The sequence below is a fragment of the Mustela lutreola genome, chromosome 2 (genome assembly GCF_030435805.1).
Source record: "Mustela lutreola isolate mMusLut2 chromosome 2, mMusLut2.pri, whole genome shotgun sequence".
NCBI classification, from domain to species: domain Eukaryota; kingdom Metazoa; phylum Chordata; class Mammalia; order Carnivora; family Mustelidae; genus Mustela; species Mustela lutreola.
Window position 1 is genome coordinate 35,485,216 of NC_081291.1, and position 24,760 is coordinate 35,509,975.

At 39.5% G+C, this 24,760-nt stretch overlaps 1 protein-coding gene across 1 annotated transcript in view; it reads right to left on the reverse strand.

The window, feature by feature from the left end:
- SUCLG2 (succinate-CoA ligase GDP-forming subunit beta) overlaps positions 1 to 24,760 on the reverse strand; it is a 270,208-nt gene that overhangs the window by 123,691 nt on the left and 121,757 nt on the right. Inside the window, exons 3-6 of the mRNA XM_059161462.1 lie at positions 15,753 to 15,852; positions 14,744 to 14,834; positions 9,814 to 9,966; positions 8,167 to 8,256 (exon numbers count right to left, since the gene is read on the reverse strand). Coding sequence (XP_059017445.1) covers positions 8,167 to 8,256; positions 9,814 to 9,966; positions 14,744 to 14,834; positions 15,753 to 15,852 — 434 coding nt within the window. The remainder of the gene's footprint in view (positions 1 to 8,166; positions 8,257 to 9,813; positions 9,967 to 14,743; positions 14,835 to 15,752; positions 15,853 to 24,760) is intronic.

A 24,760-nucleotide genomic window follows, 5' to 3' on the forward strand; every position in this document is an offset into this window, starting at 1 on the left:
AAGGCATAAACCATAAAGAACAATATCCAGAGTCTCCCTGATGTTATGCCCTGACTTCATTTTTCCTGCTGCTTGAAATTCACTCACTCATTCTTTTCAACCAACTTTTACGAATGGCATCTGTCACAGCGTGCTGGCATTGTGTGAAGTGGGGCAAGGGGAAGTCATCATGAATGGGGGCTTGATAGGACCCTGGAAGGCTCACACCTAGACAGAACTCAGCCTGTGCTGTAACTCAGTACTGCTATGCGTCCATGGCTCGGTGCTGGGCATGAGTTTCATTCTCGGCTCCACCTTCTGGTCTAGCCATCATTCTCCCTTGGCAATATTTTCGCTCATTGTTCCAGCTCTGCGTCTTTGCCCTCAGATCCATTTCCGGCTTTTCCCCCTCCCTACTCTGGGTATCTGGGGAGCTGACACTTATAGACTGAGTTTCCAAGGCTTCTGGGCTGGATGGCTTCCAGCTCAGTTCAGCCAACTGGAAGCAGTGGTAGGAGATGAGAGGTGGGAGAAAGGGAAAAGCTAGGGTCCCCTCTCTTTCTGTCTTGCAGAAGCATCCTCTCCTCTGGCTTTAGCAACCACCAGAGACCCACCAGAGGTTCTACCTTCTGGATCCCATGGTGCAGTAACCACTGCCTCACTTCGCTTTGCCAGCATGCAGGGAGCAACAAATTTCTTGTTACACTTTCGTTCTACCTTACCTCTCGGTCCACCCCCAAATTTCTCAACCCTGAAATTTCGCACCATCTAACCAATTCCCTAGAACAAAGTCCCACTGTGGTGAACGCTAAGAGAGCTTTCTTTGTTCCAGTATTGACTGAAGAACTCCTGGAAATGAAATTCATGTTGTCTTCACTTATTTTATGTATATTTATAAACTTTCCTAAATCCTAGTTTGAATCCAGGTCTCTACACATAGAGAAACATACAAAATGGGTAAGATTGAATATTTTTTTTTAAATATTGATTTTTTCTGCCTAGATAATGTATGTCCATGATATAAACTTCCCAAGGCATGCAAGAGTCTCCCTCTAAACCTTCCCCGGGCTGCCCAGCCACATGGCTCCCGGGGGCTCATCCTACAGCAGCCATCATTCATACATACATACATACATACACACACACGTCATACTCACTGATTCAATGACAGGTATATGCATAGTCTCCATCTGCCTTTTTAAAAAAAAAAACAAACGTGGTTCTATACCTTATTTCTTTACTTAAATGATTTTTTTAAAAGATTTTATTTATTCATCTGACAGAGATCACAAGTAGGCAGAGAGGCAGGCAGAGAGAGAGGGGGAAGCAGGCTCCCTGCGGAGCAGAGAGCCCAAGGCGGGGCTCGATCCCAGGACGCTGAGATTATGACCTGAGCCGAAGGCAGAGGCTTTAACCCACTGAGCCACCCAGGTGCCCCTATTTCTTTACTTATATGATTTTATAAAGCCTTCATCGGCAACACAAATAGAGTGATCTTATTCTTATACGTGATCACCTAATACCTTACGTGAATATATCATAGTTAATTCAGCCTGTCTCTTAAACAATAGCCATTTGGTTTCCAATCCTTTGACATTACTTAAAATGCAGCCTTTTCTATCTCTGTATGTGCGCTATACATGTGATTGAAAATCTGTAGGATAAATTACCCAGAGTGGAGCAAAAAAGAGGTGTGGAAATTTTAAATAATAAAAAATCATTTTATTATTCTTGGTAGAAGCTCTCCCTAGTTTCCCAGCCCGCAACTCAGTATCAGAGAAATTGTTTTTCTATGCACAACCATCAGCTATCTCAATCTTTACCAGTACGCCAGGTAAGAGTGGGTATCTCATATAGATCTTTGATTGGAACTGCTCTTACTATTAATGAATTTGAGCTTTATTCAATATTCTTTATTAAGAGACATTTGTTATTTCCTTTTCTCTGAATTTTGCCCATTTCTCTGTTGTGATTTTAGTCTTCTTTCTCACTGAGTTATAAGAAGCATTTTTACACGTCAAAGTTAGCTCTTCATCTCATATAAATTGCAAATATTTTTCTCCTTTAACATTTGCCTTTCATCCATGTGTCTGTTAATTCTGCCACATGGAATCTAGTAATAATAATGTCACTCTTTTCTTTTATGGCTTCTAGCTTTAGGTCAGACTTTAAGAAGGCTGGTCCTACCCTGAGAGTGGAAAAACAATTTTCCAATTTTTTCAAATGCTCTAAGATTTCTCTTATTACATGTTTACTTTTTTTTTTTTTTTTTTTATCCAAATGTATTTTATTTGAGCTAGTGTAAAGCTGATAAGTCACTCAGTGCAAAATAGATTTGTATTTTTAGGGATTTTCTAGGCCATCGATACGAGCTTGCAATGTAAGCCACATGAAAGAGGCACACTGTCTGTCCTGGGCATAGGGGCACCAACTGGACCTTTATAGCCTCTGCACAGAGTCAACAATAGATATTGGCTCAATCAATGATTAATAGTAAGGAGAAACCCTAAAATGGAAAAAAAAATTCTGGGTGCATACATATACAAGATATTATCCCAGGTACTTTAAAATTTTCTTCTTTTTTAAAATACACGTAACTATTAAATGCATACTATTAAATCTCAATCTTTTTTTAAGTGTACACTTTGGCAGTCTCCAATCTATTCACAACGTCACCAGAAAAACTCCAGAACATTTTCATCCTGCAAAGCTGAAATGCTATACCCATCAAATAACAACTCTCCATGTTCCCCTTCCCTGATCCGACCATTCTACTTTCTGTCACTAGGCTTCTGATGAGTCTAGGGACCTCATAGAAATGGAATCATGCATATACTTATCTTTTTGTAACTGGCTAATTTCACTTAGCACATTGTCCTCAAGCCTCATCCACACCTTGTCAGATCCTCCCTTTTTTTCAAGGCTGAACAACCTTCCACTGCATGTACATACCACACTTGGTTTATCTATTCATTTGTCAGGGGATACCTGGGTCACTTCAAAACTGAAGCCTGTATCAACCAAGCTTACCATGAGACTTGAATTTTCTAAACATGAATGCCATTTTAATTGTGCACTAACACAGCATTTGGCTTATATTCACCATTATAACTACTTATGACCATACAAAGAAAGACTCCAAACACTTTTTTGAGAAGGACTGAAGCATGATTAGATTTATGTTGTAAGATCTCTAAGGGAAATGTGTTATAAAATCTGTGTTGTACCATCTAATTTTTTAATTTATTTTTTTAAATCTTTTTAAAAAATTTATTTATTTATTTATTTATTTGACAGACAGAGATCACAAGTAAGCAGAGAGGCAGGCACAGAGAGAGGAGGAAGCAGGTCCCTGCTGAACAGAGAGCCCAATGTGGGGCTCGACTGTGGGTTCATGACCTGAGCCGAAGGCAGAGGCTTTAACCCTCTGAGCCACCCAGGCGCCCGTGTTGTACCATCTAAAAGGGAGAACCTGCCCAGCTTGGAGACTGAACGTACCTTATTCCAGATGCCATCCAGTGAATGGCTATAAAGGCTACGCAGGGAAAATGTGTCAGTCTGAGCAGGTGTAATAATAGAAAATGGCAGGCCTTGGGGCAAGCGGAGGTTAGCTCCCCAGCTTTCTAAACATGTTCACATTTTTAAAATAAATTAAACACAAGTCAAAGAAAACATTCTGCTGTTTACCTTATAGTCAGCCAGCTTCCTACTGCCACCTACTTCCTCAGTTCAAAACCACACTGTACAGAAAATTTGTTTTCTTTTCTTTTGCCACCAATTAATGTTATTTTAAGATGGTTTGCTAAGCAATTAAAAAAATTAAGATGCCTAAAATCAACTATCCTTTGAGCCATATGTACAAAACCCTGACAAATTTACAAGTACCTTCAAAAACGTTTTAGCAAGTTAAAATTTTTAGAAATATTTTTGTTTTATTCCAGGAACTAATATCATCAACACTTACAGTTTTTAAAGCCAGCCGGGGGGACAAACCGTTCTCAGATGCACTAGTGAATTATTTATTAACAGCACCCATCAAATCTTTTCATCAGCTTAAATACTAAATAAAGATGCATATTGGCAATTCATGGTGTCTGTGTTTTCAGAAATTAATAATATAGAGTATAACTGAGACACACTTGAGAAATCTGTGAATTTTTAGTCATTTTCAGCTTCCCTGTGGCTTTAGTCTTTTCATCCAATTCTTGCTGAAATGAATTTTGTCAGGAACACATACCTGGTAGTTTTTGTGCAAGGTGGTACTTTTTGTTGTTGCTATTAAGTCTAATGTGAATATCTTGTGTTCACAGACAACAGGCATGAGTTACAGGAAAGATGTTAATAACTTTACAAAATGATCATGTTATAAGCTGTTCATCCATAAGAGCTCTGCCTCCAGATGCCTAAACCATGTCCTCGATGAGAATTAAGTGACTTTCAAGGTCACACTGAATCTGAGGGGGCTCAAAGATACCATTTCTTGATCAAAGGATCAGTAATTGTTGCTCATTTAAATGTCATCTCTTCTGGGGAGCTTCCTTTGCTTACTGGACACCGGCTTTCTGGAACATGTCGCTGACCTCTGTGGCTTGAGAAGGCTTCCCAAAGCAGAGGTTCCCAATGTACCACTCTAGCACACATATATTCTCCTTTCTACTGTGCAAATATAACCAGCTGTCCCCAGGTGAACAAATTCCAACACACCTACAACAGATCATCGTGCTGTCCTTCACACTCCCTCTCCCTGTAATTGCTTCCAGCAGCTGACCGCTGTTCTGTGAGCCCCTGGAGAACAATGGCTATTTCTCATCATCTCTGTTTCCCAGGGTCCAGCAGAGTCAGCAGCACCCAGGCAGCGCTCGCTCCAACTTTGCTGAGCAAATGAAGATTTAAAGCCTTTCATGTGGTGGGTGACAAACCAGGGGTGGTGGGGGGGGAGAAATGAATTAAAAAATGTCTTTCCTCGGCACATTCAGTTAAAAATACAATGACATTATAGTTCCTAATGAGCCCTGAGAACGTGCATGTTCATCGTCCTTCCACAGGTAATTCATTAAAAACCTAGAGGTTTGGGCTACTGAGGAAACGTGATTCAAGCATTTAAGAGCTATGACTCTTAAAGTTCTTTTACTACAGCAGAAGGAAGAAAGTATCTTCGGACATAATACCGTCAGTGCCTTTTCTAGAATTCTCTGTTGTGTTCACCTCCGGGGCTGTCAAGCCATGGTGTCTGTGGATTTGCCCACTGCAGACTTTTTGTCCTGCCCTTAAAGCTCCCCATCACCAGCTCCCTAGGAGATGGTGCAAAGCGGACATCCAGGATGTGCTGTTGCACTTATTCATGCATATGACAAATGTTTCTAGGGCACCTAATGCATCTGCCAAGCACTTTGCTGCCAACGCAGCAGCGAGCAAGGCTGACAAAGTCCCTTCTGTGGTGTAGGTAAGGATCTGCAAAGATGAATGCAAATAAGTAGAGAAACAGAGATGTGCAGAGGCATATGGAGGAGGGGAGTGGGGCGATGAGGAACATTCTGGAGCTGACTGCAGAGCAGGGTGGCTAGAACGGCAGAGTTCTTTGCAGAGTTCTATGGCAGAGTGGTCTTGGGTACCACCACCCCTACACAAGACACCCCACAATAAATGTCCAGTGAGCAGCTGAGCTAGTTAGTGACCTCATTCTCAGGGGGTGAATCCAACCCTGCAGCCCGTCCTCAAAAATCTACCATAACCTCCTTTTAAAAAGCAGGTCACTAACTTGGCATCTCCTTGACAGTCTGGGAATGACAGTTCTTCTACCTATCCACAGAGTCTTGGCTCTCTCTCCTACTAAGTTTTGGTTCCAGATGTTCCTGACCCTTTGCTTTCCAAGGGAGTCTTTCGTCCCAGGTTCAAGTAAGTGCTATCCTAATTTAAACACACATATTTGTGAAAGTCTCTGCTTTACCTTTGTATGACTTGCCTTATTGCCACCCTTAAGTTCTGAGAGATATAATAATCAAAGGAAAAACTAAAGACAGAAAGAGAAGCATGTGAAATCTGTTCTTTTTATTTTTTTAAGATTTTATTTATTTATTTGACAGAGAAAGACATAGTAAGAGAGGAAACACAAGCGAGGGGAGTGGGAGAGGGAGAAGCAGGCTTTCTGCTGAGCCAGGATCCCATGCAGGGTTCCATCCCAGGACCCTGGGATCATGACCTCAGCCGAATGCAGATGCTTAATGACTGAGCCACCCAATGCCCCTGAAATCTGTTCTTTTAGAGGAATGTTGCCCAAATAAATTAAAAGAAATGTTCTGTAACCATCTGAAGCCCCAGGGGAACATATACTCACTCACACATACACACTCTGACACAGACACACTCTCTCTCACATATACATACACACAGGACCTAGGGTTACTAAGGTGGTTTCTCTTAGTTGTGTAGGTAAAAACAGCCAGTATATAATGGAAAAAAGACAGTCTCTTCAATAAATGGTGCTGGGAAAATTGGACAGCTATAAGTAGAAGAGTGAAACTCAACCATTCTCTTACACCGTACACAAGGATAAACTCGAAATGGATAAAAGACCTCAACGTAAGATAGGAATCCATCAGAATCATAGAGGAGAACATAGGCAGTAGCCTCTTCGATATCAGCCACAGCAACTTCTTTCAAGATATGTCTCCGAAGGCAAAGGAAACAAAAGCAAAAATGAACTTTAGGGATCAAAACCTGCACAGCAAAGGAAACTGTCGACAAAACAAAGAGGCAACCCACGGAATGGGAGAAGATATTTGCAAATGACAGTGCAGACTAAAGGCTGATATCCAGGATCTATAAAGAACTTCCCAAACTCAACACACACAAAACAGATAATCATGTCAAAAAATGGGCAGAAGACATGAACAGACACTTCTCCAATGCTTATACCAGTTAGAATGGCCAAAATTAGCAAGACAGGAAACGTGTATTGGAGACGACGTGGAGAAAGGGGAACCCTCCTACACTGTTGATGGGAATGCAAGTTGGTGCAGCCACTTTGGAGAACAGTGTGGAGATTCCTTAACAAATTAAAAATAGAGCTTCCCTATGTTCCTGCAATTGCACTACTGAGTATTTACCCCAAAGATACAGATGTAGTGAAAAGAAGGGCTGTCTATACCCTAATGTTCATAGCAGCAATGGCCACGGTCGCCAAACTGTGTAAACAGTTTGTAAAATAACAGTGTAAACAGATTTGAAAAACACTCAGATCTATTCAGAAAAATGACATCATTCATATGATGATGGGAGGACCAATGTCAGTTATCAAACCAACAAGTTTATAAATATGCACGAGAATAAAAGCACATGTCTTACTTGGAAAAATATATATATAAATAAATAAAAATAGAAACAGCCAGTAAGTTCTGATTTAATTGTGAGACAAAGAAGCTTGTTTATGTAAACCTACAATCAGGCTCTGTGGGCTGGACCAAGGGCAATGCAGGACTGTGATCCTCAAGAAAAATTCTTCCACTCAACAGCTCCGAGGACAATTTTTCTGTCTTTGAAGCCAAGAGGTATAATTATTAAATTGGCATAATTTAAGCTGTTTTCAGTGAAATATCACTTTCAGACCATTAATATTCATCTCAAATCCCATTAGCTATGAAAGAATAGCAATTAGTTAAGTAATGTGTATTATTAGTAACAACAACAGCTGACCTTTCTGGAGTACTGAATAAGCACTTCCCTACATCAGCATGCTCAATCCTGACAATATGCCCCATTCTCACAGATGATGATACTAATGTTTAGATAGGCAGAGTCACGCATGCTGGGAGGCAGTGCTCGATTCAAACTCAGGTCTGCCTGACTCGACAACCCGTGTGTCTAAGCCTCCATGGCCTGGTCTAATTCCTGGGCTGCACGAACCCCGCAGTTAGTGTGTGAGACTAACACACAGAAGCAAAAGTGCACGTGTCTGTGTGCAACACTCACCCGTGCCCACATACCCACATACATAGGAACACATCTCAGCAGCATCCTGTTCTGGCATACAAGGGAAAGAGTGTTCTTTGTCATAAACAACGGGGGCACAGCTGTCAAACAATAAATCATCCTGTGTGCTGGGAGTCACAGATATCAGAGGAAAGGAAGAAAGGTAGTAAATGCTTTCTGAAACAAGTCATTCACAGTGGCCTCCACATACTCAGGTACCTGGTTTTTCAAAGGCCCAAGGAAGCCTAGATTTTCTGCCATCCGCTGAGCTTGGCTGTCCTTTACCCCTTCCGTAATGTCAACTTGCTCCTAGTAAAAATGAATCAGACAAGGAAAATTCAGACAGGCAAATGAAAAGATTCACAACCTTGAAAGAAAATGCTTAGTATTTATTTGCAAAATGAGTAATTAAAGTGTGGCACCTTTCCAAAGATCTCTGAGCAGGGCTACCGCAGCTGCCTATAGGGTATGTTTTAATTAGCAGACCATCTAAAAAACAGCCTTTCCAAAAACTATATAATCCTTCAGGGTGGCATGCTGACAAGACAATCGGATGCCGGTTTTCACTTTTAATTACTATACAGATGGCACTGACGAATATTTAGTCAGTTAATTTTTATGACATTTTTTGGAAAGATTCCAAAGTAAGGTTTTCCTGCCTAACATTGCTGTTAAGTTTAGAGCCTGTCATACGTAGGTTAAATATTACCATATGATTTAAACAGCCTATTGATGATGATAATTATTAATAATACCTTAGCTCTACAAAGCGCCATTCTCTCCAAGATACAAAGTGCTCTTCATATACATTATCTCATGTATTCTCTTCACAAATGGATTGGCTTGTTTAAATCACATTAATTTTGAAAATGGCTAGGCATTATTGGTAAGCCAACATGCAAAGTCTCAATTTAACTTCCAAGGCAGTTAAACTAAAGATATGATACTGGTGAAAAATATTCTAACACCAGTCACCAGAATATCAGTACCTGATCTAAACAAAGAGGTTCAGGAAATAAAATTCTCACTTTTTGAAAGGAAACGAAATCATTTTCTAAAAGAAATAAAGAATCCTTCTGCTAAAGATTTCTTTTTCTTTTTTTTCTGGTAAAAATTTCTAACATGATTTTTTTGATATTAAAAACTCAGAATTAAAAAAAACAATTAAAATTCTCAAGACCATAGATGCTTCTTACAAATGAGGTAGGTTGAGAAGCACTTTTTATACATTAACTTCATTCTTCCTCACAATTCTATGGGGTGGAAATTACCCCCCACTTCCACTTTAGTGATTCAGAAAATGAGGCATAGAGACTCTGAGACACTTGCAGGCTGGTTAGGATCTGACCTCAGCCAGATCTGTGGCTAGAAATAAAGGGTAAGATTCAAAGGACTGAAACAAACTGATAGAATCTGGACTTTTGAAGGACTCCGTTTTATATCAGCAGTACTGGGAGACATGGAAGCAGTCTCTAGCTCACATTCATTCTCCTAGGAGAGAATTTCTGGATCCTGCATACTATGAAGTGGGGTAGAGTTAGCCCAGAAAAATGGAAAACTCACAGACCTCCCCTATTGGTTAATTCTTGGGGCTGTGTGGATAGAAGAAATGAAGGGGAAAGAAAAAGCAGGAAGGATGAATAAAAGAAGAGAAGGAAAAAGCAAAGGAAGAGGGTCTTGGATAGGGAATACCTTCATTCTACCCAACTTCAACTAAGCACTCAGTTAAGAAAAAGGATTCAAATCTTCATGCCGTAAATCCCAGAAGCAAATGTACTATTACCAGCCTCAGACTGCACATTAAACCTTTAACAGCTTGTGCAACAATAATCAATGAACACAGTATAACCAGGAATCTTAACATACCTTAAAAATAAGTTCTGGATTAGAAGCTGCCACCTCTTCAATGTCAACGCCCCCCTGAGGGCTGCCCACTATTACTGGGCCATTGCAGGACCGGTCCATCAGAATGGCCAGGTAGGTTTCTCTGGAAATGTCCAAGGCTTCAGCAACCATCACCTGCCATATTAGTGAGAAAGTCAAATTAATTCAGCATTGAGCTGAGTTCCACCTGGAAATCTATATAAACTTGCTATACAAATCAAAGAGCTTCATTTTCAGGCTCTTTAAACCCAGTGAGCTAGCATCCAGAGATCTGAGAGTTCTGCCCTCATGGTACAGAATGCCCACCTCCTTAATTGATCCTGCTAACTTGCTCAAGTGACAGGTATTCGGTTTGCCTCAAGGAACCTTCCTACTCTAATCTTCTCTTTTTCTTCCTTGAGAAACCCTGACACTTAAGAAAAACTCCGGGGAAGCAGTTGTTATTTTAATTTGAGACATTAACTGTACGTACATGATTTTTACAACAATGGTTTTTCTCAGATTGTACTGGTGGAAAACCAAGTTTGTTGCCAACTTTCCACAGTACATCTGATGCTTCCTATGTTTGTATACCTCTATCTCGTGGATCACTGCATTTTTAATTCAATTTCCACTTTCTTTAAAATTACAAATACATTATTTGCTTATTCAAAAATAATGCAAAAGGTACCACAAGTATATACACAAGACAGTGACAGCACCCCAGGCTGCACAAACACAACCCTTGAGCATCAGGAGAGAGGGTGATCAGGAGCCTATATGGAACTTATGTGATCATCAGAAAAAGTAGCAACTTTCTCTGGGAGGCCATGATCTTCTGCATGTCAGAGGTAAGGGGATGGAAGGATTGCATTCTATGCTCACTGCCTCAGCCCGCTGTCCTTTTGCTCAGCACAGCCTCAGCAACTGTATGGCAGGCCTACCAGGAAAAACCACTGTTAACTTTGTATCTCTTTCCCATTCATCTACAAGCATTACAGTAGTGGAGACATCCTACACATGGAAGCATATTATACATACGTGAATGCCTCTTTTCTCTTGGTTTTGTTTTTTTTTTTTTTTTAAGATTTTATTTATTTGACATAGAGAGAGATAACAAGTAGGCAGAGAGGCAGGCAGAGAGAGAGGGGGAAGCAGGCTCCCCGATGAGCAGAGAGCCCGATGTAGGGCTCGATCCCAGGATCCTGATACCATGACCTGAGCTGAAGGCAGAGGCTTAACCCACTGAGCCACCCAGGTGCCCCTCTCTTGTTCTTAATCTTAGTACTACAAGTTGGAGATCTCTCCAAGGTCCTCTGTCTTCTTTGTGACTAGATGGTACTTATATGTCAATATTTATTTAATTATGTCCCAACTGACAGTCACGTATGTGGACTTCGTATCTCTAAAAGCCTACTTCAGTGTTTATTTATATATATATACCTTTGCTTATGTGTTCTAGTATCCCTGTAGATAAGGTATCCAGAAGACTCTTCATATTTGCAATTTTGATAAGTACTACCAAACTGCTCGAGAGAGAGAGAGAGGCTGTACCAGCTGACACTCCAAAAAAAGCTGGTAAAAGATGTCTTTGATCATTTAAAAAAAAAGAATATTCATAACTAATCACTACTAGTAGTGAAAATAATAAAAGCACTTTCATTGCTTTTCCTGAAAGTAGTTCAGTAAAAGATTTCACCAAAAAAGTCACCGATTAAACAGCATACATATTAACTACCCAGATGCCATCAAACCACTAATTTTTAAGACACATGTAATGGGATAAATATATGATGGTCTAAAAAGCTATGAAGTAATGAATACAGAAATTCTTTTCAAACACATCACCAGTTAAAAATAAAATATAGGAGGCTTCATATTGATTCTTTTATCATAAATGGTAACTCATGACTATGTAAGAAATACTTCTTGGCACATGGTGTTGGGATTTTCACAGAAGCATGCTGTTTTCTGTTCACTTTCTAATAAGAGTTAGTCTAGAGAAGGAAATTTAATGATTTTCAGTAGTTATTCTGAGAAGCAACACAACACTGTAACTTTTTAGGATGTCATTCAAGAGTCCTATTCTTAATCTTCTAAAATGTTGACAGATGTGCTCTGCATTCCATCATATTTCTATTTGTAAAGACCAGCTGCTGTCTCCAAAGTCTTCTGCTTGGTAGAAATAATGTATGACTCTTTAAGAAAACAGTCCCGGGAAAATGATGACTATCAGTGGATAATTCAAGATACAGTATTTTGAGATCAGATTTTTGACATTACCATGCCCTCCATATGGCCCAGGAAGTCAGAATATATTAGGCATTGTTGCAGAGAGAATCTAAATGGATTCCATGAACACTCATCCCACGAGGACCTGAGCTGATTATATTTCAGAAATGTGACTTCATCTGTGACTGACACAAACATCATCAACACAACCTTTTTGTGGAGTCCTCCAGGATGGGAAACTTTGGGGAACTACTGGACCACTGAACCGGGTTGGTTGGTTTTTGTTTTTCGTCTCATGCTATTGAAACTGTGATCTGTGGATGAGTGTTAGCACACAAATTATCTGTAACAGAACTGTGATTAGAAAAGATTAAAAATATACTCGGTTCTCCCACTTCTCTCGCTGTACAGTAGTAACCTTCGCTGGAACTGAATCATGAAGAATGTGGTGAGTAGAAGAGTCTCACCTCCCATATCGTTACCCAAGGGAACACAAGAGAAGTGCACTGGCACAGACTCAGAAAAAAATATCCAAAGTGTACAATGTATGTATGTGTTTATACAACTTCTCAAGCAATCTTAGAAATCTAAAGTTTCTGGGGTGCCTGGGTGGCTCAGTGGGTTAAAGCCGCTGCCTTCAGCTCAGGTCATGATCCTGTGGTCCTAGGATCGAGCCCCGCATCTGGCTCTCTGCTCAGCAGGGAGCCTGCTTCCTCCTCTCTCTCTCTCTGCCTGCCTCTCTGCCTACTTGTGATCTCTGTCAAATAAATAAATAAATAAATAAAATCTTTAAAAAAAAAAAAAAAAAAAAAAAAAAAAAAAAAAAAAAGGAAATCTAAAGTTTCTATAATGGGGTGACTTCTATCTACTGTCCAAGATATCATAAATGAAAAAAATAATCCATGTTCCTTAAAGGTGTACACAATGTTATTGTGTAGGAATAGTAGTAACATAATAGGAATGTAGTAACATAAACTACACAGAATAAGGACAGACCCGATAGATGCCATTATTTCAGGGGGGTGAGAAGCCAAAGAATTTCTGTTTTCAAATTTTTCTATTTCTGTAAGATAGGAATTTTTTTTACATGTTTGAATTACTTTTACAATCGGAGGAAAACACAATACACTACTTAAAAAAACACCACATTATAGACGTTTCCTGGCAATGACTCAATGTACAGGTATACACTTATCACCAGCCTTTCAGAAACCTAATCTCCAAACTAATCTTATGCATTACCATACAGGGTGAATCTGCTTTAGGTATTTTTATATGTTTTAAAAAAGTACCACAAACTCTAACCTAAAAACTCATATAGCCATATAAAACAACGAAATCCTACAAACAAAAACACTAATCATGTCCTCTGTGGACAAATTTTGAAGACGTTAACACAGGTAAAGACTCATAACCAGATTTAAAAGGCAAATAAAAGCACTCTGTTGGGCCAAACAAAAGTCAAAACAAAACACTTTGAGTTTTAAAACAGTTCTTACATCTGAGAAGAAGTGGGAAAGGGAAATCACCACAACCTGTTTCTCCTTAGTATGCTCTCTTGACATTTATAAAAGCTTTAAGTTCTCAGAATGAAGGAGCTAATGACCACCAGGATTTCCATCTCCCTCTTTCAGACCAAGGGAGACCCAAGAGACCCCCACCATGGTACACCAAGAACCAACTGGCAATTTTTTGGTTTTTTTGGTCATCTTGAAAATTTTCTCCCCTTTTCACTCTGAGAAATTGAGAACAGAATACACTGCCTCAGGTTCCCCATCATCGGTGATGCTGTGTCCACAAAGCAGAGAGAGAATCCCTAAAAGCCTGGGTCCCCATGCACTGTTATGACAGCGTCTTCTAACCATCCGTGCCTGCCAGGACTGGGGTGTGCAATCTTGTCATCACACAGGAGCCAATGCTCAGAAGGGTTCCCATCCTGGTCTTTTGGCATAATGTTTTGCTGGAGCGGATTTGAAATTTGAACAAAGGCCCCTATATGTTTTTGAACTGAGTCCTACAAATCAAGTAGCCAGCAGTGGTGTCTCTGTGTACCAGGAGGGTGTATAAGGTGGACAGGCTGACAGGAGCAGAGTTAGGTTCTGGCCTTGGCTCTGCACCCACGATTTTATGACTGAGGCGGGCCACTTGATTTGGGGTTTTATGTTCTGCGTGTGTGCGTATGCGCATGAGGTGCCCCCTAGAGACACTTGGGAACCCCAGCAGACCACTCACCCACAGTACGTGCAGTGAGAATAGTGGATTTCAGTGGTATTAATCTCAAAGTAAGGTAAAGCAACACTTAGAAAACCATTCACATCAGGTAACTCTGATTTGTAGGACGAGGGTGGGGTTATGGAGGAGCAGAGAATGTCCACACTGAGGAGTAAGAGCTGTCACTGAAAGCCCGTTCAGCTTTAAACAACCTGGGCCTGTGTTCTGGAAGGGAAAGCCATCGATTCTATCATTCACCCACACCTACTTTTAGTAAATGCTAATGATAATAAACACTTGTACTATTACAGAACCTTTACGCTTCTCCTCAAAGTCATACCACAACCTAAACAGATCATAGGAGGTTTAAAAAATATAATGGTGTATCACCAAAGTGTAGTGCTTCATCAGGTTGTCAAACTGAAATAGGATTTTCTCTTCTTCTTTTCTAACAACATACATAGAAAATGACCCACAGCATTCGCATTACCTTGTTAACTTTCACACCTTCTTTTGGAGTTTGTTTTGTTGCTAGATTATACCCAATCATCTGTTTAGCCAGCTGTCCCACAACTTGAGGGCTGAGAGAGAGAGAGAGAGAAAGGAAAAAATATCAATGTCTATGCTGAAAATTACTTTAGAGCAGACTGCATGCCATGTCCTCACGTCCAGCTCCACACTCATCGAGTCTGTAGGGCTTTCTGCTCATGTACTAGGTGCCTAGCCCTGTACCGGAGGCTCACTGAGAACAAAATACCTATGGGGGGGGGGGGAGGGGGGAAAGAGAAAGGAAGGGAAGGGAGGGGAGGGAAGGAGAGGGGAGAAAAGAAGGAGAGAAGGAAGGGGGGCAGGGAAAGGGGAAGGAAGGGGAGGGGAGGGGAGGGAGATTCTTGCTTCCCTCTGCTATTCTCTCTCCCCAAAATAAGTTACTTTCATAGTAGAAAGACACTGCTGAAATGCATCACAGATTCAGATATGAGGTCAATAACAAAGACCTGACTTGGGCAGTGTGAGAAGTCTTGGCCACTGAGGAGCACAAGAGAGAGGGTGAGATTCAAAGTAGATAATGAAAAGGTAAGTGACAGAAAGGAAAGGGAAAGTGGGCAGTGCTGGGCCCTGATACTCGAAGGCTTGGACTATCATACAGGAGGGACAACTGAAACCATTGGTACTGGGGAGCTATTGCGGGTTCTAGAATAGGGAAGAGACACTATGGAGGCCACATTTATGTTGTTGTTTTCAACATTTATGGTGAATCACTGACTGTCTACAACAGAAGGAGTGTTGAGTTTTCACCAATTAGTAGGGAAAAAATCCTTTTGTGAGATAAAGAACACTTGGGCACCACAGAACACTCTTACCTTTAATTCATTTCCTTTTTCGCTACCTTTTGCTCCCAACCCCATTCCAAACATCTTTCTCAAGGACTGCTTCCTTCAGTCATGAGCAAAATCTCCCATAACTGCTTAGACCAAAGACATTAAAATGTCCAGACTTACTCTTTTGTTAAGTGAACGCCTCCTTTCAAACCGCTACTGAAGACACCTTTTCCTCTTCCTCCAGCTAAGATCTGGGCTTTTAAAACAAATTCTTTTGCATCTGAAAAAGAAAACCCAGAGTTGGTAGTGAATTTTACTTACAAATAAATTTATCAATCTATCTATCTATTTATTTATTTATTATTCCAGCAACAAGCAATGTGGAAGTGCATATACCTTCCAAAAATGGTAAAAGCTCACTTAAACTAACTTTGAAAATAAAGGCATAAGGAGCTTCAAAAAAACAACAGGGCACTGAAATACAAAGTCTTTATCGAGGACATTAAAATATTTCCTACCAGTTTAATCTAATACTCAACCATCCCAAGAGAAAACAAGGCATATGTTCCCTTGATCTTTTGAGTGTCAGAAGATGCTAAATAAACCCAGGCCAGAGGTATTAATTTTACTGTGTAATGACACTCCCATGTGGCAGAGGCACTAATCTGCCAGTCAGAAAAGCTAACTACCTGTTAGCCAGCTGAGATGTCAAAGGGAAGGCTGGAGTACATGGGGGAGAGGTTTAAGACAAGATCCAAAGGGAGTAGTTAATAACTGTATTCTTGGAAACCAACAGATTTCTGAGTGGATGTTCTAGATATTGATGGGACTGGATAAGGGAGGAAGAAATGGATTAAAATTGAAAGCAAGTAATATTTCTGAAGGTTGGCAGGGTAACAAAACATCCCACATCCTAGGTGGGATTTTCCTTCCTTTCTTTCTTTCTTTCTTTCTTTCTCTCTCTCTCTTTCTTTCTTTTTAAGATTTTTTTTATTTATTTGACAGACAGAGATCACAAGTAGGTAGAGAGGCAGGCAGAGAGAGAGAGGGAAACAGGCTCCCCACTGAGCAGAGAGCCTGATGCGGGGCTCACTCCCAGGACCCTGGGTTCATGACCTGAGCCGAAGGCAGAGGCTTTAACCAACTGAGCCACTCAGAAGCCCAAGGGATTTTCACTGCTTGACACACTCAAGGAATGGGGGATGTGACTGCTTTTGACCTTTGAGAACCAACTCGTAAGCTCAAATATCTTCATGGACCTGGCTTAAAAGCTACATTTGTGAAGCAGCCCAGTGACAGAAATGAGGTCTTCAGCAAATAGGACAGCTGCCCACCCCTCACACATCCATGAGAAGAAAAATAAGAGAAAAAACTGGCAGCTTTCAAATCAAACAGGTTTCATAAAACAAATAGTACATTTCTTCTGGTCACAGCTGGTATTCTCTGTCGGTCATTCATCTTCATCTAAATGCAGAAAACTAAGTCAATCTTCTATAAGGTCCTATGAGTTTTCTGGTTTAACAGCAGGTTCAGAATCTGCAGACTGGGCTGCCGTCAGGCCTCCATCTCTTATCCCACTGTTGACCACTGGCAAGTTACTTAATGTCTCCGAGACTCAGTTTACTCCACTGTGAAGAAGTCATGGGACTTCTCTGAGAATTAAATCATACATGTGAATACTTTATCTCAAGAGCCTGAAAACTCTTATGATTAATGAAAGACTACTGCCACAGTTAGCTCATTTTATTACTTTACTATATTATAAAGAATCAAAGGGATCGTTGCCACTTGGGCAGATATGGATAAGTAATAATATTAATAATAAGTTTTCTGTGGCTGCCACCATTCACGTGAGATGAGGACTCCTCCATGAGTGTTGGCCATTTTAGCTATCTGTGTTATGGTTCTTGTTACTCAAGGCAAGCAGGCAAAGGTTCCCAGAGAAGGAGCCACAGAGGGTTTTATCATGAAGGCAACAGGGAGCTACAGAAAGATCTGGCATTATGACAGCACTGGGTATGACAGCCACTACAGATGATGTAGTCAGATTATTAGAATTCACTGTCTTTATTGGTTGGTCTTCCTTTCTCCTATATTTGCTTACACTCAGGAAACTAGGGCACACTTTCTCTCAGAAGCAAGCAGAGACCTTTGTTTTTGTTTTTGTTTTAATTTTTTAATTTTTTATAAACATATATCTTTATCCCCAGGGGTACAGGTCTGTGAATCGCCAGGTTTACACACTTCACAGCACTCACCAAAGCACATAGCCTCCCCAATGTCCATAACCCCACCCCCTTTCTCCCAACCCCCCTTCCCCCAGCAACCCTCAGTTTGTTTTGTGAGATTAAGAGTCACTTATGGTTTGGCTCCCTCCCAATCCCATCTTGTTTCATTTATTCTTCTCCTACCCACTTAAGCCCCAATGTTGCATAACCACTTCCTCATATCAGGGAGATCATATGATAGTTGTCTTTCTCTGCTTGACTTATTTCGCTAAGCATGATACACTCTAGTTCCATCCATGTTGTCGCAAATGGCAAGATTTCATTTCTTTTGATGGCTGCGTAGTATTCCATTGTGTATATATACCACTTCTTCTTGATCCATTCATCTGTTGATGGACATCTAGGTTCTTTCCACAGTTTGGCTATTGTGGACATTGCTGCTATAAACATTCAGGTGCACGTGCCCCTTTGGATCCCTATGTTTGTATCTTTAGGGTAAATATCCAGTAGTGCAATTGCTGGGTCATAGGGCAGTTCTATTTTCAACATTTTGAGGAACCTCCATGCTGTTTTCCAGAGTGGTTGCACCAGCTTGCATTCCCACCAACAGTGTAGGAGGATTCCCCTTTCTCCACATCCTCGCCAGCATCTGTCATTTCCTGACTCATTGATTTTAGCCATTCTGACTGATGTGAGGTGATATCCCATTTTGGTTTTGATTTGTATTTCCCTGATGCTGAGTGACATGGAGCACTTTTTCATGTGTCTGTTGGCCATCTGGATGTCTTCTTTGCATAAATGTCTGTTTATGTCCTCTGCCCATTTCTTGATTGGATTATTTGTTCTTTGGGTGTTGAGTTTGCTAAGTTCTTTATAGATTTTGGACACTAGTCCTTTATCTGATGTGTCATTTGCAAATATCTTCTCCCATTCTGTCAGTTGTCTTTTGATTTTGTTAACTGTTTCCTTTGCTGAGAACACCTTTGTTGATGTCCTTGACGCCCTCCAACACTTGCTGCTGTCATAGATATGAACCATTATAACATCCGTCAAACCCACGTCTTACAAACTGGCTCAAGTCTAAGTGGGTAATGAACTAGCTATGATGACAACTTATTATGAGAAAACACACGAGGAAAGAAACCAAGTAGAACTAATTTATTTTGTAGTTAGACCACAGCATGTAAGGACAGCAGTAAGAGCAAGGACTGTGGAGTTAAACAGACCTAAACTTTCCAACCTCTACCCATCACTTTCTTCATAGACAGGAAGAGAATGAGGCTCAGAGAGGTAAAAGTGTTTTGCCTGTCTGTAACATGGTTATAACGAAGTAATTGCCAGTGGTAGGATGATGTGAGTAATAAATGAAATACAGCAGGTAAAGTGCTTATCTCAATGCCTGGCACATTTAAAAGAAGTCAAAACATGATAGCTATCATCACTAATTGTTTTCAGCAATTAAACCAAAAAATGGCATTTGGAATTTGTCTTTTTGGAAGACATTTCTTAATTCCCTTTTGAAGACAACAAGTAGAAAAAATACTTTTTGCTGTCTACTCAAATTTTTAATTGTGATCACTTCAAATTCTTTAAAAACTGTAATCAGCATTCCATTGCCATTATCAATTTTCATATGCTTGTCATCCAGAAGAAAGAGATGCTTTTCTTTACAAGCTTTCCAGCGGCAAAAGTTGAAAGCCAGACAGAATACCTAATTGGGCATTGTTAATTGGCACTACATAGGCTTAATTAAATCAGCCTTAGGCACAAACCATCAAGACAGAGGAACAGTTGTAGCCTCAGTGAAGTGTTGTCAATTACACGAGTCACCATTTGACCATGCATCAAAGGACTCCATGCCACCAAGCTGGTAGACTGAACAGCCACTTGGAGACTGAGCATCCATACTGGGACAAGTGTCAAAAGACAAAGGAAAAGACTATATCCAATCTAGGTACATCTGCATCTTATAACCCAGGCCAAAAATAGGTTCACTAAAATCATCTCTTCTTGTTAGATCTCAAGTGCTAAATCAGTACAGTATGTCAATGGCCCATAGAAAAGCAAGTTTTTCTCTTCTGGACTGAAACTCACATGAAGTAATTTAATTCAGTTATTTACTCAAAGGGCTGAAAATTAAGTGGCCAAACGCTACTGAGCAGTTTCTAGTCTTTTCATTCAGTATTAATCAAGTTGATTTCACACAATGTCACAGTTTCCATTTTATTTAAAGATATGGTTTCTCCAAATACACAAATTTCTGGGTTGCTTTTGTTTGTTTTTCACATTATCTTCCTAATCCCAAATAAAATTACAAAAAAAATCCCTGACATGAAATTCAATTTTTGTCTAACACAAGGTGATTTAACCATACTTTAGGATAACAAGCTAAAAAAGAGACAGAGGGGAGAAAAAATAGCTACTCTGAAAGATTTTGTATGGAAAGATAGTGCACTTACATACTGATAACCATATTACCGAGTCCAAGTTAGTAAAACCTGAGTGTGTATAAAACTAAATTCCTTGCCCATAGCTACTACTCTTACATGCAGCAGCCTGAATGTGCAGTGAATTCACTTTTTTTTCTTCCTTTTCTGGTGAGTTTGTGATAATGAAGAGTGCTCACAAATGACTAGGATTCCGCTTGGTTAGATGGGAACCAGTTACTGTAATTTACATACATTTTAGGAGAAGAATTGTAAGCAATATATTTGATAAGCTTCTAAGTGTGTAAGATTCTCAACTACCATATCACTTATGAGAATATTTGTAGCTATTTAGGAAGCCTAAAAAAAACCCATGCTGTGATCTTCTTGTTTGATTCTATTAACCACATTAAAATAATGCTTTCTCAAATGTTTTCTTCTCATTCCTTACCACAAGTGTCATTCTAATTACAGTAACACAGTTTTATACCAATTTTTATAGTCCCCCAATAGTCCCAGGCTGGATACTAAATACCCTTGGAAGCATTATTAAATCTAAAGGGAAAAAAAATTCATTAAGGAAAGCATAACCTAAAGAGAATAAATATGAAATGTTTTTAATCAGACAAGTTTTATAAAACTAATTCACTCTGCCTTTTAGAGATGGCACTCACAAAATATACAAAATAATGCTTATAAGAAACAGTTTAGAACCACAATGCAAAAGGACCTAGAAAATGTCTGAAAAGGTTCATCAGGAATATCGATAAGAATATTGATATTTTCAACTATCTTTTTAAAACAAGTTTAGTGAATTCAACATTGCTCTCTTCAAAAACATAATAGCTTCCTAAATGTAAATGCAGCACTGTATGGATGGAGGCTACGAAGGTGATCATCTATTTTGAGCCGGTAACATTGGAGTTGTTGGGGGAAGTACAAATTCCACGGTTCACCGCTGGAGCAAAATTGAAATACCCAGTTTTCAGCACAGTTGCATGGCATAATTTCCAGCATGGTGATCAACTTTCATGAGGTTTGACAGGATTCTTAATTGAGAAAGTTACAATGTATTTCAGATTGACCTACCTCTGGAAGGCAAGGAGAAGGAGGAGGGTGAAGAAGAGTCGAAGATATTACCGAAAGAGGAAACTTTGTAAAGGACATACAATTACAGGGTGATAAGGTAGAGGCCTAAGTGCCAATTTCCCAAAGAAAATGATTTAATTTCTGTGATCTCATGATGACCCTAAAACCCAGACTTAAAATTGGAGAATTACCTATCTTTGATTATTATAATATCTCCTGTGAATGGAGTCCTATTTCCTCAAGTTGTAATTCGGTCACTGGGAATTAGATAATATTGCAATGACTCTTTCCATATGCTCAGTGGCATCCCTGAAACTAAAACAATTATTCCAATTTTCAACATGTCTGACATGGGCTTGCCTCACATTGGAACAAAGAATTTCAAGTATGCAAGACATCAGAATAAACTATTTCACCATTGGTCACATCCCTTGATTGATACCTGGATCCCCAAGAGATACTTGGATTCCCACCACACTGCTACCCATCAAAGATTTAAATTGCATATACTTGAAACAGTCATTTTTTTTTTAAAGATTTTATTTATTTATTTGACAGAGATAGATCACAAGTAGGCAGAGAGGCAGGCAGAGAGAGAGAGAGGAGGAAGCAGGCTGCCTGCTGAGCAGAAAGCCCGATGCGGGACTTGATCCCAGGACCCTGAGATCATGACCTGAGCCGAAGGCAGTGGCTTAACCCACTGAGCCACCCAGCTGCCCCTGAAACAGTCATTTTTAAAGTAAAAGATGGAACTAGGGCCATCTCTTGGATAAGGGTTTTGTGACAAGAACAACTAGGAAGTTGTTTAGGGAGACATTATCTTAGTAGTTTTTTGTTTGTTTGGGGGGGCAGAGAGAGAGAGGAGAGAGAGCATCTAAAAGGAGCCCCACACCCATCAAGGGGCCCCATGTGGGGCTCCATCTCACAACCCTGCCATCATGACCTGAGCTGAAGCCAACAGTCAGATGCTTAACCAAGTGACCCATCCAGGCACTCCAGGGAGACCTTATTTTACATTAAGAAATCCTTCACTGATAAAGCTTTTATATATAAAGCTTTTATATATGAATTTCCTATCAAATATTATAGTCAATTAATTCCATATTATCTAAAGTACTTCCTTCATCTGGAGAGTGTAGGGGCATGATAATACCACCTGGAACAGTTTAGGTAATAATGTAATCCTAAGACAACACATTTTGCTTTCAAGGAAATAATTTTAATTTTAGTTCCTATAAAAGTTTCTAAATTAAAGTTTGACAAATCATCATTTCATATTGCCATACTTAAAAAATATTACATATGTATTATTATATTACAGCTCTCATTAAAATCTGTAATGATAAACTAGCCTACTCGTCTGATCATATCACTGATGTTATTAATTGCTTTCATAACTATTAATACAGACTGCATTGGTGATAAAATTTTTAAAGCTAGACAGAAGTTTCCTCAGAAAAGCTCAATTCAATTGTAATATCTTACTCTTTTTATAGTTTAAGACTAATAAAACAATCTTACATGTTGGCTATTAAATTAAAAGATGTATTGCTTAGGTGCCTGGGTGGCTCAGTCATTAAGCATCTACCTTCAGGCTCAGGTCACGATCCCAGAGTCCTGGGATCGAGCAATGCATCTGGGCCCCTGCTTGGTGGGAAGGCTGCTTCTCCTTATCCCACTCTGCTTGCTGTGTTCCCTCTCTTACTGAATCTCTCTCTATAATAAATAAATAAATAAATAAACAAACAAACAAACAAACAAATAAAATCTTAAAAAAAAAAATAAAGGGAGCCCCACACCCATCAAGGGGCCCTTTATTTCCTTTTTAAAAAGATTTTATTTATTTATTTTAGCGGGTATCTGGGTGGCTCGGTTAAGTATCTGCCTTTGGCTCAGGTCATGATCTCGGGGTCCTAGGATTAAGCATTGGGCTCTCTGCTCAGTGTGAAGTCTGCTTCTCCCTCTCCCTCTGTGCGATCTCTCTCAAGTAAATAAAAATCTTGTAAAAAAAGAATAACAAAATGAGTCTCTTGTAGACATCCTATCAATGGACATTACTTTTTAAGTCCAATTTGATAACCTGTGTCTTTTGATTTGAGCTGTTAGCCCATTTACATTCAAAGTAAATTTATATTGAAAGATATGAATTTAGTGCCATCGTATTACCTGTAAAGTCACTGTTTCTGTACACTATCTCTGTTCCTTTTTGGTCTATGTTACTTTTGGGGTCTCTGTTTGCTTAAAGGAGGGTTTAGTGATCACAAATTCTTTTAGTTTCTCTTTGTCCTGGAAGCTCTTTATCTCTCCTATTCTGAATGACAGCCTTGCTGGATTAAGTATTCTTGGCTGCATATTCTTCTCATTTAGCACCCTGAATATATCAAGCCAGTTCCTTCTGGCCTGCCAGGTCTCTGTGGAGAGGTGTGCTGCCAGCCTTGTTTCTACCTCTGTAGGTTAAGGACCTGATTTCAGGATTTTCTCTTTGTCTTTGAAATTTGCAAGCTTTGCTATTATATGTCTACGTGTTGACCTATTTTTATTGATTTGGGGAGGGGTTTTCTGTTTCCTAGACTTGAATGCCTGTTTCCCTCCCCAGATTAGGGACGTCTACATCTATAATTTGCTCAAATATACCTTTTGCCCCTCTCTTTCCTCTTCCTCTGGGACCCCAATTATTCTAATATTTTTTCCCTTTATGGTATCACTTATCTCTCAAATATTTCCCCTTGATCCAGTAGTTGTTTATCTCTGTTTCTTGGTTTATTTATTCTCCATCATCTTGTCTTCGAAGTCATTGATTCTCTCTTCTGCCTCATTTATGTTAGCAGTTAGAGCCTCCATTTTTTTTTTTAAATGGAAGTTTTTAACCCTCCTTTGTTTTTTTCTTAGAGCCTCCATTTTTATTGCACCTCATTAATAGCCTTTTTTATTCTGATCTGACTAGATTTTAGCTCTTTTATTTCTTCAGAAAGGGATGCTCTAGTGTCTTCATGCTTTTTTCAAGCTCAGCTAATATCTTTATAATCATTATTATGAATTCTAGTTCTGACATATTACTTATGTTCATAGTGACTACGTCCCTGGCAGTTAGTCCTGCCTCTTATTCTCTTTTTTGGGGTGAGTTTGTTCGTCTTGTCTTCTGTCCAGAGAAGAATACATGAACAAGAGAACAAAATGCAAAAATAGCAACAACAACCCCCGTCAAGTTTACACGAAACAAATCAGAAAAGATCAGAAACTGGGGGAAAAAAAAAAAAAAGAAAGAAAAAAAGAATATAATCAAACAAGTGAACAGAACAGAGCAATACACTAGATCCTGGGTGTATTTTGCTCTGTTTATTAGAAGAAATTAGATCCCAAAATTGTAAAGAAAGAAAAACTTATATATATACAAAAATAAAATCAAATACAATGAAAGGAAGCCAAAAATTTAAAAATATGTGTA